Source organism: Sebastes fasciatus, chromosome 16 (assembly GCF_043250625.1).
Source record: "Sebastes fasciatus isolate fSebFas1 chromosome 16, fSebFas1.pri, whole genome shotgun sequence".
NCBI lineage: Eukaryota > Metazoa > Chordata > Actinopteri > Perciformes > Sebastidae > Sebastes > Sebastes fasciatus.
Window position 1 is genome coordinate 23,013,888 of NC_133810.1, and position 19,185 is coordinate 23,033,072.

Sequence of the window (19,185 nt, forward strand, 5' to 3'; positions counted from 1 at the left end):
TCCTTTAAATCCGCCTCGAACACAAAGTACTTCCATACCCGACTCTTGCTATTTGTTTTCTCAACGAGTTGAGGCGGATGTAGAGCTGCAGCAGCTGCCATCTTTCACGGCTCGTGTTGTTGTTTTTTTCCGTGCTGTTACGGCGTTCTTCTTCTTCCTTCATTTCACGGCAGATGAGAACACTTGTAAGCGTATACTACCCCATTAGATCTGGAAGAATCGCATCTCCGGTACCTCCGCTAAGGTACCAAATGACCATTACAGGCATCGTTCGGTACCTTTGGTACCGAAGAAAACGAGTACCGTCACATTTTTTGAATTTTGGTACCGAGTTGGTACCGAAGTATTGGTTCTCGTGACATCCCTAGTTTCTACAGTAGCCCAGAACGGACAAACCAAACACTGCATCTAGCGAGAGCCTTTGGTGTTTTTACATTATCTGAAGGCCACTGTAGTTCGCCGTAGAGTGCAAAACCGTTGTACCGCCAGCTGTTATTATGGTGAGGATGGCCTCTGAGCGAGTGCGAACCGTGTTACCGCTAAAGGTGTAAATCACAAGTTTAATCACGATACGATATCATTTTGATTCTTTGGACAACGATACAATATTTGCTGATATCACAAAGTCTGCCACGATATGATTCCTATTCGATAAAATGTAAAATTAGAAAATTTGCTCCGGCTGGTGGGCGGTGCTTGGCATTTCCTCAACTGATCTCAACATGGCTGCCGAGTCACAAACTTTCTCATTTTACAGCTAAACAGTACACTAGAAGATGTTTCTGAAAACATTTTATGTGAGAAATAGGCATTACATTAACAGAATCTTGATTCATATTTGATCAGCGCTGCCAAGTTTGGCTGTATGATCGGAGTTTGCGAGTGATTGACAACTGCTCATAGACGGCAGGCTCCAGCTCGGCTGTGATTGGTTGTTTTCCTCCGGTCTGTGAAATCTTGCACATGTCATTAGGAGCACCGGAGGACACAGAGGCACATGTTTTTTTTTCAGATCACCTGTCTCATCCACGACTGTCAGGATATAGTGATCGTTTTATAAAAATAACTTTTTTTAATCATATTTTCTCCAATTCTACCAACTGCAGCTTTAAATGTTGAATACAAGGTTGAGAACATACATGGTAAATGTGACAAAGAGCATAAATAAGTGTAATAAATTAAAGAGATAAATAGTTTAATGTGTCAGTGTTGAAACATTGAAGAAACGGCGTCGGAAAAGAACAAAGGGAAGTCCACAGAAAAGGAGATGATTGTCGTTTGCTTCACAACAAAGCATTCAATAGATATCCTGCATCCTCCAAATACAAAACATATTTTTTTATGATTGTCCATCACATACTGTCCGTCTTTGTGTATCTCACCTCAGGTTCAAACTGCAACTGACTTGGTCATTCTGACCCAGCTGAGCAACATTTTTTTTTTCGCTAGAGGAGACCACGTTTTCCTCTCCAGATGATTATCTTTCCAATGTCACACTCACAAGTCTGCTCCTGTCAGCGTGATAGATGACCATGATATCGACTTGAGGTTAATTCAAAACCGCACTGCTGAGTTAGATGAAGGATCTGGATAAGAGCGCTGTTGATAAGAGTGCAGTTGAAAAGAAAATTGTTTTGGGTCACATGCCTTGATGCCCCTCTATTGCAGCATCAGACTCGATACATTTCCCCATCATTTTTCTTTCCACAGAAGAATTATAGGCAAGGATACCTAAAAGCCAAACACATAAATGTTTGCCTTTATGGTGTTTGGGTATATAGTATACTGTGCAGGTCTAAGGCTTGCCTTAAATCCCCTGATTTACTGTCAGTTAGGAATAAACATTTGCCTCAACATAGATTGATCTTTCCATAGTACAGGATTTTTAATGCAGCAATGAAACTAAACTTGTTCTGTTTGGCTGATTTGAATACAACACAAAATTACACCTATAAAGCTCCTGTGTATTTTGCCTGATTTGTGCAAATCCACTGAGCCCATCACACTGTTGCATGGTAGATTGAATAGAATAAATAGCTTGCTGAGCAATGTTGCGGATCAATTTGCCTTTTGTTGCACACATCATTACACAGAAGAAGATGCATTCATCAGTCATTGTGGACATTGTTTCCAATACAATAACATACAAAAAAAAATCAATTATTGTAAACAACATTGGATGTGAGCAAAGGTGATCTGGTCATGAAAAAAAAAAATACACAAAGGGGTGCATAGTGGGAGAGAAAAAGGCACGGACATGCAAGCAAGTCATGTGGACTGGAAAAAAATCTAAAATTTCTTTTGGTGCAAATGTGTTTGTCTTTGCTATCTCCATGATGAATTGGGTGTTTTTCCTGCCTTCAGGCCTATGCATGCTAAGGTGCCAGCACCCCCACTGCTTATACCTGAATAGGAATAAGCAGGTAGCAAAAATAAATGGACAAAAACCATTTCAATTTCACTCAGTGAAAGAGAGGCAGGCTGGTTTTAGCTGCGGGTGAACGTGGACCCTGTGGGATGCTTTTCTGCAGATTGTGAACCACGACGTGTCCCCGTATTGCAACAACAACACACTGTGATTCTCTACCCATTGCTGCAAGAAGCTTTGAGCTGTGATGCTTCAAAAAGATACAGTCCATATACAGTATATGCACACTAGACTACAAATTGTGGGTAATAACAGCTCATTTTTGCAATACTAAGTGTTATAATAAATAACGCTGTAAGAAATGTTGAAGTAGTGTTGCTATATTCAAGACAGACACTCTACAAATATTCAAAATTAGTGCTGTTAGTGGATTAAAATATTTAAATCGCGATTAATCGCAAAAATCACACATTTTGTATCTGTTCAAAATGTACCTTAAAGTGAGATTGTCAAGTATTTAATGCTCTTATCAACATGGGAGTGGGCAAATATGCTTGCTTTATGCAAATGTATGTATATATTTATTATTGGAAATCATTTAACAACACAAAACAATGACAAATATTGTCCAGAAATCCTCACAGGTGCTGCATTTAGCATAAAAGAAATATACTCAAATCATAACTCAAGCCTAACAGGCAACAACAGCTGTCAGTGTGCTGACTTGACTATAACTTGCCCAAAACTGCATGTGATTATGATAAAGTGGGCATGTCTGTAAAGGGGAGTCTCGTGGGTACCCAGAGAACCCATTTCCATTCACATATATGGAGGTCAGAGGTCAAGGGACCCCTTTGAAAATGGCCATAACAGTTTTTCCTTGCCAAAATTTAGTGTAAGTTTGGGGCATTATTTAGCCTCCTTCAATTACATGGTTGGTACCAATGTATTCCTTAGTTTTTTTCTAGTTTCATATGATGCGAGTATTTTCACTAGCTGAAATCACCAAATCAGTTAAGTCTAGCATAAAGAAAAAGAAACTTGCCTTTCAACAGGGAGGTGCATCAGATTTATACTCAGCCACCAAGGAGCTTAAAATTGAAATTTTGAGGGCAAAACGGAGCTATAAATCAGACCTGGAAAACAAAATGGCTGCTAATAATCTTGGGTCAGCTTGGACCAGCATGAAAACCATTGCTGGCCTCCAGAGCACAAAAAATAGCACAAACATCACTTTAAATAGCTTTGATTCAGATACTGAATTTGCTAATTCTCTTAATTGTTTTTATAATCGTTTTGATGTGTTTGATTTTGGGAAAGAGATTCAGGAACTGAGCCTCAGACTTCAGGACAATCAGCACTTTCCTATAAACCAAAAGGATGTTGAAAAAGCTTTCTTCCGCACAAAAGTAAACAAGAGCCCTGGACCAGATAATATCTGCGGCCGTTTACTGAAGTCTTGTGCAAAAGAATTGAGCCCAGTTTTTAATTATATTTTTAATCAATCTTTAGAAACACAGCACGTCCCCAAAGTCTGGAAGGATGCTGTTGTTGTCCCGGTTCCTAAATCAAAATGTCCCAAAATTTTAAATGATTTTAGACCAATTGCCCTGACCTCCATCGTAATGAAAACTCTTGAAAAACTGGTAAGGTCAGAAATTTTAAACATCACCGCACACGCACTTGATCCGCTGCAGTTTGCATATCGGCCTAACAGAGGAGTGGAGGACGCCACACTCACTCTGCTTAACCTGCTTTTTAAACACCTGGAGGGAAATGGGTGTCATGCCCGGCTTTTATTCATTGACTTCTCCTCTGCTTTTAACACAATTCAACCACACATTTTAACCCACAGGCTGTTAGAACATTTTAACTTAAGTAACAACCTTGTGGGCTGGATTTTAGACTTTTTAACCAACAGAACACAGAGAGTCAGAGTCAATGGGTTTTTATCAAACAAAGTGGGCTCTTCAACTGGATCCCCACAAGGGTGTGTGCTCTCACCCTTGCTTTTTATTCTTTACACTAATATGTGTCAGAGCACTTTTAAAAATCAAACTATTTTAAAGTATGCGGATGACTCTGTTATTGTCAGTCTTCTTCAGGGCAATGAGAGCAGCCATGGCCCTGTAGTTGATGACTTCGTCAAATGGTGTGAAGAATCACATCTGCAACTAAACATTTCTAAAACCAAAGATATGGTCATTGATTTCAGAAGACATGCTTGTAAACCTGAAATCACAATTATCAAGGGTCAAACTGTCGAACATGTGCAGTCATACAAATACCTTGGGACCGTCATTGACACTAAACTGAACTTTGAGGCAAATTGTGAAGCCGTATGCAAGAAGGGGCACCAGCGCCTGTTCTGCTTGAGGAAGCTGTCCCACTTTCACATTGAAAAAAACATAATGACGCTATTTTATCGTGCTTTTATTGAGTCTGTTTTATCCTTTGCACTAGTGTCATGGTTTGGTACTCTGCCTCTGAAGGACAAAAATAAGCTGAGTCAGATTATTAAATGGTCCAGTCGGCTGATTGGCGAGTCACAGCTGAGTTTAGAGTCTCTGTATACCAGACAGTTACAGCGGATAGCCAGCTACATTTCACAAGATGACTCCCATCCTCTGTCGGGTGAATTCCAGCTTCTCCCATCTGGTCGGAGGTTTAGGGTCCCAAAGTGCAGAACAAAGCGCTACAGGAACAGTTTTGTTCCAGCTGCAATAGTTCACTTAAATAAGTCATAGCAGTTTTTGCACATACTTATTTATGGAAGTTTATCCCTTTTCTCATTTTATTGTGTCTTTTCTGTCCTGATATTTCAGTAGTGTTTTATACTGTTGTTGTGGCCTTCTCTTTTTGCTGGGTCCTGTTTCCAGTAAGCCCTTGAGTACCCCTTGTCATGTTTTTGGTATGTCTGTCTCTTGTCTGTGCTCTACCTCATTGTCGATACGGATGTCATCTTTTTTTTGCTGCAAAACAAATCTACCTACGGGTACAAATAAAGTCACCTGAACCACCTGAACCTGAAAACTGAACCCGCTACAACCTCCGAAATCGAAATTTGCGTTAATGCGTTATTATCGCGTGAGAGACTGCCTCAATTCAAATAGATTCACATTTTACTTAGAATTTACAGAACACTCTGGTTTACCAGTACATTCAATGAAAGCATTCAGAATAGTCCTTCAACTTGCCACTTATTAATTATGTAGTCCATGATGATAAAAAAGGATTGAAAATTGGAAATGGAGAAAAAAAACATGGTCTTATTTTTTTTTATATTCTGATGAAATAAAAATAAAAATGCTAATTCTATTGTTAAAAATCACTATTTTATCATGTCCTTGAGTGTGTGAGGTGTCGGGCTTTAATCTGTGAGAGTAAATTGTGTGAGTGCAGCCTTAGGACCCTGAGGATATTGGACCTAGGTTGCTGCAGAGGTAGCTTTGTGATTTGTATGCACCCCATCTGATAGCGTCTCCTGGATCACAGATGGATTATTTAGGCTTTTCCTTCGGCACAGGCTCCTTCTTTTGATTTTTTCCTGCTTTTTTTTTTTTTTTACAGGTCCGCATTGTATCTCCCTTTTTCTTCCCGTCTCTGCTTTCATTGTTGGATGCCTCAAAAACGCACACTTGGCAGAGATTTGGCATTACCAGAGAAAATGGAACAATAATGCTGGAGGAATAACCTGGAGGGGTAAGTTGTAAAGTTGTACTCATTCATATTAGTGAGGCTATATCTTTAGTAATTTCACTATTGTGAGTGCGCATGTTTTTGGCATAGGTGGCTTCGGAGGGAATTGAATCCTTTCCCTGGCCATTGATTCATTCAGGAGCAGATGCTGTCCACGTGCTGCGGTGCTGAAAGTTATTCGTAGTGAATGTTATTTGTATTCTGATGATTGTATGTTGCCAAACAAGCAATAATTGCTGAATATACCTCTTAATTCTTTAACATTTCTCCTTCCATACATTTACTCTGTCTGAAGACAAGTTAAAAGTGAAGTCTATTTCATAAAATAACCATGCAATATTTTATTGTACTTTGTATTAAAGGTTAAAAAAATAGCTAAATTATAACTTCATTTTACTATAACATCCTAAATAATAAAAGCTCAGTCAACCTGATAAGGTGACATGTACTGAAATGCATGTACCAAGAATGTATGATACATTTATATATATAACCTTCATATTTTTCTTTCTTGATGCTCTCTGTTTTTTATGTTATTTCTCTGGCTTCTGGTTGTGAAAATCCTTAAGTGGTTTCCAAAACCCTAAAGGGATTAAGCTGTGGCTGCGTACAAGTAACCATTGCTAGAATTACATTCAAGCAAATCCAAACCCATATCTTAAAAGATCACTTAATCTGGTGGGTTTAGTTTATTTGGCCGTACTATCAACTCAAAAAAAGGTTGCCCTTAACTGTATTTCCTGGCCAAATAAAGGGGAGGTATGACGTTTTATTTTCAGCAAATAGTGTGGAGGTACAGTATGATGACCATTCTACCGTACTGTACTATGAATGAGAGCATTGACTGAAAAATCACTTGCCAGGTCGAGTGGAGTCAGTAGGTTCATTCCCTATTAAATCCCTTAAAGCTTCAGTAGGCAGAATATTTTTGGCATCATTGCGCAACAAATCCATAATAACCTTGCAGCATATTGTAATTCAAGTGTTCTGAGAGATAACTAGACTTCTGCATCTCCTCATGGCTCTGTTTTCAGGCTTTAAAAAATCTAGCCCGTGACGGGAGACTTTGGCCAATCACAGGTCATTTCAGAGAGAGAGCGTTCCTATTGGCTGTTCATTCAACGGAGGCAGCTGTCAATCACTCGCAATCAAATGGTCAAACTAGGCAGCGCTGATCAAATATGAATCGATATTCTGTTACTGTAATGCTTATTTCTCAAATGTTTTCAGAAACATCTTGTAGTGTACTGTATAGCTGTAAAATTAGAAAGTTTGCTCCGGCTGGTGGGCGGTGCTTGGTTTTGGCTCGACTGTTTTCAACATAGTCACTAGTCACAAACTTTCTCATTTTACAGCTAAACAGTACACTAAAATATATTTCTGAAAACATTTTATGCCAGAAATATGCATTACAGTAACATAATCTTGATTCATATTTGATCAGCGCTGCCTAGTTTGACCGTTGATCGGAGCTTGCGAGTGATTGACAGCTGCTCTGAGACGACAGGCTCCAGCTCGGCTCTGATTGGTTGTTTTTCTCCGGTCTTTGAAATTGGGATTTGCCATTGGGAGCACCGGAGGATACAGAGACACATGTTTTTTTTCTTATTCAGATTACCTGTCTCATGCACTACTGTCAGAATATAATGACAGTTTTATAAAAATAACTTTTTTTCATCATATTTTCTTCATCTTGCCTACCCCAGCTTTAATCTGTAAATGCCTTTATGTGAGCCTGAGGTGTTAGCTGCAGTAGGCACCTTGGTCATTTGGGTGGCCATCAATATTTCCTCCTTTTCTCTTAAAACCTAAATTCCTTCTCAAGTGTTTACACCACACCAAACATACTTTTCGTTTAGTTGTCTAAGGTCTTGATGCTGACTTATCAGTGTCGTCCATCGTCTGGGGCAAAAGGTCACTTGTCCCTGGGATCATCTGTTACCCTCAGGCCGGTTTTTCTCCTCCACAATGCAGACTCAGCCGACTATGACTTGTTACTATGAGCCCTGACAGGTCCCCAGACATCGCCTCTCATACTTTTAATATCCTTTGTCTTGCTCCGATAGCTCCCGTAATGCATTATAGCGGCAGTGATGAAAGCCTGTGTTCGTCTCCCCATCCATTTCCCCCAAAAGACACAGCCATATGTCAGCGATAACTGCCAGGTGTTGATAAGAACTCTTCAGAGGAGACGGCGAGCCTCGTACAATGTTAAAGTGTGCGTTTACTTGATTGACAGTAATATATGCAGGTGGTTTGTGTGTTGTGTGTACATCAAATATCTGAATCTGTCTCTAAAAGCACAAGCCTCTTCTTCCACATACCTCCCTCTGTGGTCTTGATTTAGACTCCAGTTATTGTGCGTGAAAAAAAAAGTCAGTGAATCATACTTCCTGGTTGGTTGTGCCCCCGGCTTTCACTCCGCACCCTGGTGATGTTGTACTACAGAGCTGCTGATTAACCATCACATTTGAGCCTACAATGTGCATAGAGCTACAGATTTAAACGTCTGGCCTTATATACAAATTTGGTGCGTATATACCTGCAAACGCTACAGGTGCGGTACAATATGTTGGCTATTCCTTGCAATTTGCGTCCAAAATAAATGTGTCTGTTGAATTTAAGCATCTCCCCTGCACCTTTTGACATGACACACCTCGTATAACATATTGCAATTGCACGTATCTGTCTCCATGAGTACAGGGGATTGCATTTAGGAGGGAGAAAAGATGGGGAGGGGGATGCTGAAAGCTGCTTGTGTTTACGCTCCAGTGCCCTCTACAGTATGTGATCTGTCTGCTGTGATATAGGGGGAGTTCCTGTTCTGTCTTATAGACAATATGTTAGATGGTAAGCTGTGATTATTCCCCAGTAGACCGAAGAAGGAAGGGGAAATCAGCAGTCCTGTCTCCTTTGATCTGCAGGCTCTCCCCATTAGCTCACACTCCAACAGATATTTTATTGTCATTTAGTTCAGTGCGGGCAAGTTTGCGAGTGTCGGTGAATGCGGGTGTGCAAGTTGTGAGGAGAGCATCTACTGTATATACCACAGTGTTATGTACCCACAGGGTATGTGCATGTTATTTCCATTATATTAATACTAATGAGACCAACACAAAGTTGAAGGTGCAGTGTGTAGGATTTGTCCGCATCTTGTGGTGTGAGATAAATCACTCTGATTGGCTGTTCAGCTTAAGCGATTCAGTGCACGAGAAGAGAAACGGAAGTGAGGAAAGCAAGCCAACAAGTAAAGTCGAGAGGGCAAACACATCTTAATCTCATCTGATCATTCCGATACACGGATATTTTCACGGCGACATGGCCATCTAATGAAGCCAAGTGGTGATTGAAAGTGGTGTGAAAATGGTCGGCAAACGCTGCTTTATGTCATGTACGTATCATAACAACTGCTTGTATATCCACAGTCCTCGGTCTTCCGGTTTCCCTTTTTGAATGGCGAATACGGACAACCACTACCTGCTGGTAGGGAGAGTTATTTCATCTCATGCAGGCGCAGAACGTACGTAATAGTCGGCCAATGGCTGTAGTCTCTGTGGTGTATTTGAGTGCAGCTTTTTGACCAAGACACAGGCGACGTGAGGCTACGCACAGTCTGCCTTCATCGCTGCTAGTTATTTGATGTCTGGTTGGTGTGTCTGGGCCATTAGGAGCAACGGAAGTCAGATGGCGGCTGGTGGTATTACAGTTTTGCACTCTGCAGTTCACTTTACCGTAATTTCACAAGCGTGTCGGAGAACTACGGTGGCCTTCAGATAACCTAAAAACACGAAAGGTTCTCTACTAGAGCCAGTGTTTGGTTTGCCCTTTCTGGGCTACTGTAGAAACATGGTGGTGCAACATGGCGGACTCGGTGAAGAGGACCCGCTCCCTATGTAGATATGAATTGCTCATTCTAAGTTAACGAAAACAATGATTTTTAGTTTCTAGGTGATTATACACCAATGAAAACATAGTTATGAATATTTGATTTCTGCTAATAGATCCCCCAAAATGTTACACACTATTCCTTTAATTGGAAATGCTCTATTCACTGAAAGCATACTGTATACAGTATAAAGCACAGAAGAGAACTATAAGTGTTGACAACACATACTGCTAATCTTTACATAGTGCACCTTGTCTTTTCACATCATGCTTTAGGTGTGAAAGTAACATTTTCCACTGCAGTTATCAGCATATTACACATACATTTAGGTGCTTTTTCTGTTTCACTCATATTTGTGTCCTCCCACTTTCATATTTTTAAATTACATCTTAGATTTATTATTGTTTTCCCTCTACACCCACTTTCTGCCATTCTCCTTTTTGTATTCCCCATATTAGATATGTTAGATAAAACTAAACAATGCCACGCTATTATTACCACCCACATTTAATATTCAGCACTCTACAAAATGCAATCTTCCTCACTCATTACGTTAGTGATATATCCTTGTGTAAATGTTTGTGTAGATGATGTATGGCAGATTTCAATATGAATTTTATTCATATTGAATATTGTATTATATTACTGTGTAATATTGTTTCTGGCTTTCATAGCTTTTGAAACCTCAGCATCTTTACAATATTGGCCAAGCACAGTAAAATCTCATTTTACTAATCAAATTTTTATTGCTGTGTCATGCATACAAATATGCCAAGCCCGCATTGACTTACAAGATTCCACAATTTATTATAAACCCCATCCAGAAGGAAGAACAGAACAGAGCTAAAAATAAAGCACACCTTGTATCATTAAATTTCAGACAGTCATATTTTATATATGTGTATATGTACAGATTCTAAATCTAAATAATGTATCTAATAGGGCTCCCAATCTATTAAAATATTTCTTATTTTTATTTCCATAGTTAATCACAATTAATCGCTTATTAATCACACATTTTTTTATCTGTTCAAAATGTACCTCAAAGGGAGATTTGTCAAGTATTTAATACTCTTATCAACATGGGAGTGGGCAAATACGCTAGCTTTTAGTGCATATTTATTATTGGAAATCAATTAACAACAAAAAACAATGACAAATATTGTCCAGAAACCCTCACAGGTACTGCATTTAGCATAAAAAATATGCTCAAATCATAACATGGCAAACTGCAGTCCAACAGGCTACAACAACTGTCAGTGTGCTGACTTGACTATGACTTGTCCAAAACTGCATGTGATTATCATAAAGCGGGCATGTCTGTAAAGGGGAGACTCGTGGGTACCCATAGAACTCATTTTCATTCACATATCCTGAGGTCAGAGGTCAAGGGACCCCTTTGAAAATGGCCATGCCAGTTTTTCCTCGCCAAAATGTAGCGTTAGTTTGGAGCATTATTTGGTGGTTGGTTCAAATGGATTCCTCAGGTTTTCTAGTTTCTTATGATGCCCTTTAATATATATGTACTCTAGCTGTAAAACTGGGTCCGCTACAACCTAAAAATCGCAAGTTGCGTTAATGCGTTGAAGAAATTAGTGGCCTTAAAACAAACTTGCATTAATGTGATATCATCACGGTAATCTTGACAGCCCTAGTATCTAGCCTTCTTTTACATGGTTTTAAAATAAAGTCTGCTATATTGAGGATATCAAAATGAAACAGCCATTCCCATCTTTTATCGTCTGTAGAACAAAATATCTGTTGTTTTTATTAGCCTTTTAGATTTCATTAAAAACTTCATGAAAGATTGATAACAAAAACCAAACCCAGAACATTAAACATGTACAGTAACTCCTTCTTTCATTCCATATACAGAAAAGGTAGTTGCTAACAACATATCACTGGTTAGTAGATAAATCTCAATCACAAGTTTTTGGCATATTTTTTACAATGTTGGCTGTCGTCTTTGCATTTCTCCGAACAATTAAAGCGGCGCATGGAGTCGGCGGCCGCAGGGTGCCAAGGCATCCCAGGAATCTGGCCGTCCATGAGACAGCTAGGATGAGTTGCAAAGCCGTTTGTACCACAGATGGCTGATCAGTACAACTGACTTCCTATTCCTCCCGCCTGGCGCTGTCACCGTGTCTCATCACCATTCCCACTTGAGAGCAAGGGTGTGTTTTATGTGTTTTGTGTGTGTGTGTGTGTGTGTGTGTGTGTGTGTGTGTATTTGTTGGGGATGTGCAGCAGGTAAATGTGAGCGTGTTTGACTTGGATTATGTATGAGCACATGAAATCTTGATGGAGCACTTGAACGCAAAAGCGTTCACAGTTTTGCACAAAACACAGAGAGAGAGAGTGTTTCAGATGTACTGCAGAAGCTCACTCGTGTGTTGGAATACGATAGGGGGAAGCAACATTGAAGCCGTAGCGATCAGCATTCCCCTCGGTATGTGTGTGTGGATGGATCGGACTGAAACGGACAGACTTGGAGTTTGGCTGCATGCTGGGTGGTTTTCAGAGGAAAGTCCATCTGTCCTTCCTCTCTTCTTTGTAGTGGAATTTCACACGGGAACATGGTTGTGTATAGTGCTCGCCAGCGGGGTAGATGGTGGACGAGGGGTTTGTTTTGTGATTCCACTTTGTGAGAGGAATTGTATAAAAACATGTTTAGCATAATGGGACTTTATTAGGCTAATGATAGTGTAATAAAATATAATGTTATCAGCGATCCCGACCGACATTACTGTCTTTAAGAGGCTGTCACGGGCTCAGTCTTAAAGAAAAAACTAAAAACTGGCATGGCCATTTTCAAAGGGGTCCCTTGACCTCTGACCTCAAGCTATGCGAATGAAAATGGGTTCTATGGGTACCCATGAGTCTCCCCTTTACAGACATGCCCACTTTATGATAATCACATGCAGTTTGGTGCAAATGCCATGCAGTTTTATTACATACAGTATACATTTTTCGTCTATTCTAAAAATGGGGTATTTGAATATTTCTTCATACTGGGGTCCCTAAACAGTTTTAGAATTGCATAAATGATATCATTCATTAGTCATATCATCGTTGTTTCACTGTAAATCTGAGATTCTTGTGGATCCAATAAGCCAAATTGTGTGATGATGTTAGTCCCCATAGTAGCCATTTCATTGTAACGAGACAATTTTTGGAAATTTGACCACACTGTATAAAATGCCCTTTTGTGACCTCTAGGATAATCACAGGTCTTGGTGTCTTAATGTGGTATTTTAGAGGGATTATTGATCATTTTTTATCAATTCTCAAGTAGTAAAAAAAATGGTTAAATTCAGCACCAAATCTGTGTAACAAATGGTATCAACCCAAAACATCTCCCACAATTTATTTTAATGAATTAATTTATTTGTGATTTATGACTAGAAAAACTTGACACACAGTGCTGAGCTGCTTGTCAAATTAATCTTCAGGTTCCCAGCTTTCAGATGATGTACACCACTTCTATGTGACATATACTGCTGACATGCTATCTCCCCCTTTGGCAAATAATGAAGCCAAAATAAAAGCAAAGAATGTTGCTATCTGACTATTGTTGGAGCACAGTGTATACTGATCATTTTATTCCTCCAGTATGTCTCAAGTTGATAATATAACAATAATAATAATAATAAAGTGATATCCCAATAAATGATGTCCCATAAATTCTAAAGTTCACCTCTTCCTCATCTGGTTCCAGGTTTATTAAGGCCTTGTTGAAAGCAGGTCAGGTCATCGGGGACCATGCTGGCTGTACAATCCCCCGTCACATTCTTTCTCATCAGCCTGCTCTGTATCGACCAGCTGCAGCAGGGCCATGCCATGGACTTTTCATCAGGTGAGAATCTTTTCACTGACCAGACATATTAGCAGAACTTCAGTCAGCACCTCATAGGTGCAGCTATACTGTCCTCTTGTGGCTGAAAAAAGACACAGAAATCAGCATATGTATTTATAAATTATTTTCATGAAATGTCCATAAAACAGGGCATCCCCAACTTGCCTTTAGTTGAGCATAATATATTTATTCTATTCTTTAAATTGTTCTCAGTGTTATGGTAATGATCATGATGATGAGACACACAGAGGTCAGGTGTAATCTCCGTGGATGATATTTTGAGGATTAACAACCTACAGTATCATGGTTGTTTTTAAATTAAATTATGGACTTCCATATAGATATGGTCACAGTGATAGCTTTGTTATTCTGTTTTGAGCGTTCTACTGGACAAATGATAATCAGTACAGTTATGATTAAATAACTATAAATATGATTAAATAACTAAAAAAAAATTAAAATAAATTCAACACATTTTAAAACCTGCACTCCAGCATGACAATAACAAAACAGTTAGATACTTGCCTTTGTTGCTGCTTATTGGTTTTAATTCCAAATGCTGTGATGAAGTGGTGGTGCCCTCTAGTGGTATATTTCTAGATAAAATCTATGACTATAAGCCACAGCCAATCACCCAGCCAGTGTGTAAAACATGGGTAAATCAATGGAAACTTTATGGTTGGTGCGTGTAAGCATTTGACTTATGAATGTTATGCATAATTCACATCTTTCAGATTGTGTTCATCGATGATATAATTTGAGTACTCTAAAGTGTACAAAATGTTTATTGCTTGCTTTCATTTCCTGTCTATAGTTATAGATGTTGTGTAGATGTAAAGTAGATTTATTTTCTGTTTACATAGAGGAGATCACATTATTCTTGCGACTAAGACGTTAATGCGTTCATACATACTTCATCTCTCTGTGACTGTGTGATTAAATTTGATCACACCTCACAGTGTTGGCGCTGCTACAATGTGCTTCCAGAGCAAAATGTATTCATCTAGTGGCAAGGGAAATATCTCTTTGCCGTCATGTGTTTTGTAAACGATCACAAACGATCTTCAACTTAACGAGTCATCATCTGAATCAAATTGACTAAAAGTTCATAAATCTGCTCTTTTGACAAAGATGGAAACCATAATATAATATATTGCGGCAACTTATGTAACTAGTTATGTTGCTGTGACTGCTGACATTTTGCAACAGTTTTCAGCTGTATTTCATCCATAAAAAAATATGTATTTGTTTTAGGTTACATAGACACACTGTCTGATCTGGCTGATGACATTACAAGCAATAGCTGAGTCTGTCTCCCCCCCTGCCACCTTTTTTTATACTTTGTGATTTATTTTTTTGGTCTAATATATTATATTATATTATTTATTTATTTATTTATTTATTTCATGCCCTGATATCTATTTAAGTTATTGCTTATGTATACATATGTTTGCATGTACTCTGCTCATGTTCACATGTTTTTTTTTTGTGTTGTTCCTTACTTTCTTTGGTGCAAGGTCTGGTGGGTGGGAGGGGATGGGGGAACGATTGACTGTGTAGGATATTGGAGAGAAGATTTGTCTGCAGGAAATGTTGTATTTGTTGTTTATTTTGTTTGATTGCTCTATTCCACCACTTTCTCAATGCTGAACAAATTAGCTAAAAAATAAATAAATAAATGAAAAATAAAAATCTTGGAAAATGTTCTTCTTTTGTGGTTTTAAAGGTAAGTACTAAATAGAAAGAAAAATAATGTGAGCCTGTGACCCATTTCTTTAGAAGTTCCACAACATTTCTCTATCAGTGAGATTTATTGACTTAGTTTCCTGTTCATGGTTAAAGTGAGGCCAGGAAGAAAAGACGTCTATGTTGCACATGGATAAGTTTGTACATTTTCGTTTTAAGTGTATTTTCCACTGTCGTCGTCCCCATGCAAACAGATGCAGTTAAACACAGAGGGAACCGTGAGGTCATCTCCCAAACACCTGCATCTGACCCAGCATCTGAACAAGACAACAACCTCGGATACAAAGGTACGCTGCCAAGTGCTAAATGTGATTTTATGCCATTCCGGTCGATCAGGAGCAATAATCTAACTTTCCTTTAAAGGGACAGTGTGTAACATTTTGGGGGATCTATTAGCAGAGATGGAATATAATATTCATAACTATATTTTTATTAGTGTATAATCATCTGCCTGTAAGAATTGTTGTGTTTTCGTTGGCTTAGAAGGAACCCTTCATATCTACATAAGGAGCGGGTCCTCTTCACAGAGTCTGCCATGTTGCTCCGCCATGTTTCTACAGTAGCCCAGAACGGACAAACCAAACACTGGCTCTAGAGAGCCTTTTGCTTTTTTATGTTACTTGACGGCCACCGTAATTCTCAGACACGCTTATGAAACTGTGGTAACGTGAGCCTCAGAGTGCAAAACCGTGGTATCGCCAGCCGCCGTCTGACTTCCATTGGCGTTACCACGGTTTGACACTCGGTTGCTCACGTTACCGCAGCCTTGGAAAGGGAAGAGTGAGCAGAGTGAGGTAGAACTCCGTTGGTTGCAAACTGCAACCACACCACTAGATGCCGCCAAATCCTACACACTGTACCTTTAACAAAGCAATGAAGAGCTTTGATCTTACCGCCTAGCTCTCTACACAACATATATCTATCATTCTTCCATCTCTTGTCATACGCAATGTTGTTGTTACTGCAGCATACAGTATACTTGTGTTAATCCAGCAGTACACGTCGTTTAGTCTCTTGTTTTTATTCTAATCTTGTCATCAAAATATCAGATCTGTTTTATCCAATTATTTCTGAGCGGCCTATACTTTTGTCTTGGTCTTGTAAAACAGTTTGAAAGAAATGTCTGAAATAAGCCTCGACTAAGCCAGCAGTGAGTTAAGTGGTGCTCCAGATTGTGCTGATTCTGTATTTTGTCCTTTGAAAGATACGACGTTGAACCCAATTCCCAGGAAGAGGACTATGTTTCCTTTTGCTGACAAAGACTCTAATACCACTTAATGCCAGTTCAGCAGCTGCAAGACCTCAAGTGCTGTGTCCAAAGCCAACGCAGTTCAATCCCCCCTCTCCCTTCGCTTTGACATTTTATGGCGAGGGCTCTGACTTTGGTGATGTATTGGGATAGAACAAAGCTAAACGTTTAGGAGTTCTCTCCCTATGGCCTCTATGGTTTTGGAGGATGACAAAATAAGACTCTCTGACGCCTGCCACAAATTTAAGTTAACAAGAAGACGAAAATGAGATGCTAAAATAATGATGTTTTTGGCCCTTTTATCTTTAATGGGCAGCATAACAACGTTTTTTTCTTTTGTGGAATCTAAATTGGAGCTCTTACTGGCTTCCATCTGATGTAGTTTATGTGGAGCTAATGGCTGAAAGAGGGATTCTTTATCTGTCTGTTTCCTCTCTCAAGATAAGATGCCTATTTTTTTCATTTTTTTTTTCATACCTTAAATCTTTTGTGGCACAGCAGGAAAGAAAAAAAAAGATGACAGTGAGATTGTGAGAAGTTGAAAGGATGTCCAAGTCTTAACGACTGATAAGACCAGCCGAGTAGCTGCCAGTTTGCCAATTTGGAGGGAGATCGAGGAGAGCAGAGGCACGGCTATTGCATCAGCTTTTCTCACAGTTTGATGGCGAAACGTGGAAGGCTGTCTCTTATTTTGCTTAGACACTTTGGTTGACCCTGAGCAACTATAGCGACGCGCAGTGAGAGGTGCTGCTGACAAATATGCAAAGGCATAAACGAGTGGAGGGAAATGACAGAGCTGTCACGGATAATAGGAAATAGGGAGAGTGGAAAATAAAAGCTAGAATGGGGAAAATAATGTAGTGAAAGTCGCTGTGCCATGTGTTACATACGCAAATATACACACAGCTCATACGGTCCACTTGCTCGCGTAATTAAAATCTGCATTTCACTCCTGATATCAGGTATAGTCTGTATTTTTTTCATGGACCAAACACTGACTAATACAGGACTCGCCGAGGCCAAGTTTGTTGGTCCGCGGAGGATCCAAATTATTTACTCCTTCATAAATATTTTTGGGGATTTGGCTTTGTGCTTTTTTTGGAGATATTTTCTCCCTCTGGCTCCGAACCAACTGGAGAGCTACTTTGGAGTGAAATAAATAAATAAAAATAGGTCTCAGTACTTGGCACGGTCTCCTTGAAACCCTTGCCATTTCATGTGCTGTGTTGCCATGAAGACGCGCTTGTCTTTGTGTCCGTTTTTTTCACCATCTGTTCCTGGAAAATATCAGTGTTGGAGTCTAGATGTTTTTGGATTGTGACCAATTGTGAAATGTGCGATAGAACCCACAAGCCGTGCATTTAGCTGTGTGCACTGCACCTGTTGTTATGTTGAGGCAACACGCGCATGAAGCAAGAGCCCCACTGTTGAATCTCTATCCTCTTGTTATTTGTGCTTTCGCCCTACTGTGATGGCAGCTAGTTTATACCTGTCAATGTTATAAAAAGAGACTAATTATACAGTCATTACATGACCAAGACCATATTGCTCTAAACAGCAGTGATTCTCAAAGTGGGGTCCGTGTCAGGGGGCGAAATAATTGACTATAAATTTTTAAATTGTGCCGTTCTAATTAAAAGTGCATTATCTACAGATGGGGACCATTTGCGCCAATAAAACAAGCTTATTGTGTCCATTACTCCACCAACGTTAGCTTTGAGCCAATAGAAACTCTGATAACTTCATTAATTTAAAGTTGAAGCACTGGTAAATTTAAATGTCTGGATTCATCAGTACTATGCTAGTGTTGCTACTGTTCATTTACTGAACGTTTTTAAGATCAATTACATGAAATTCAGACTATAAATGCTATCAAGTTGAGTCCAAATGCAATTTTTAATGAAATCACCCTTTGTTTAAAAGGTATATAAGTGGTATTAACATTCAATAACATTGCAAATTTCCCCGCTGTGGGACTAATAAAAGATTTTATTTTACCTTAACATGATTCAAATTGAAATGTGTTTCTGTTCATCACTATGAAACAAGTCTGAAGCATTTAGAGTGAAAAGTTTTAGAATATAAATAGCTCCAATGTGATCTAAGAGTACAAATGTAAGCATAATAGGTGTTACGATTAAGACGGGGTCCTTGGAAAATTCTCTCCCCCAAAAGTTTGAGAGCCCCTGCTCTACAGTGGTACTATTGCAGTCATTCAGTTTCAGCCCACTGAGCTGCCAGAGAGTCATATAATGGGGATAATATTGGCGGAAATAGAAAAATGTAAACAGAAACTGTCTGGTAGGGAAAAGAAACACAATTGCAATGTGCAAACAAAGAATAAAGACTTAATAATAGGGGAAATGGCAAGAAATATAGCA

General features: G+C 39.2%; 1 protein-coding gene across 1 annotated transcript in view; it reads left to right on the plus strand.

The window, feature by feature from the left end:
• The window catches only part of LOC141752254 (roundabout homolog 1-like), a 122,718-nt gene that overhangs the window by 623 nt on the left and 102,910 nt on the right, over positions 1 to 19,185 (plus strand). The window contains exons 2-4 of the mRNA XM_074610019.1: positions 5,939 to 6,070; positions 13,672 to 13,809; positions 15,750 to 15,842. Of these exons, the coding sequence (XP_074466120.1) occupies positions 13,716 to 13,809; positions 15,750 to 15,842 (187 nt within the window). The 5' untranslated portion in view covers positions 5,939 to 6,070; positions 13,672 to 13,715. The remainder of the gene's footprint in view (positions 1 to 5,938; positions 6,071 to 13,671; positions 13,810 to 15,749; positions 15,843 to 19,185) is intronic.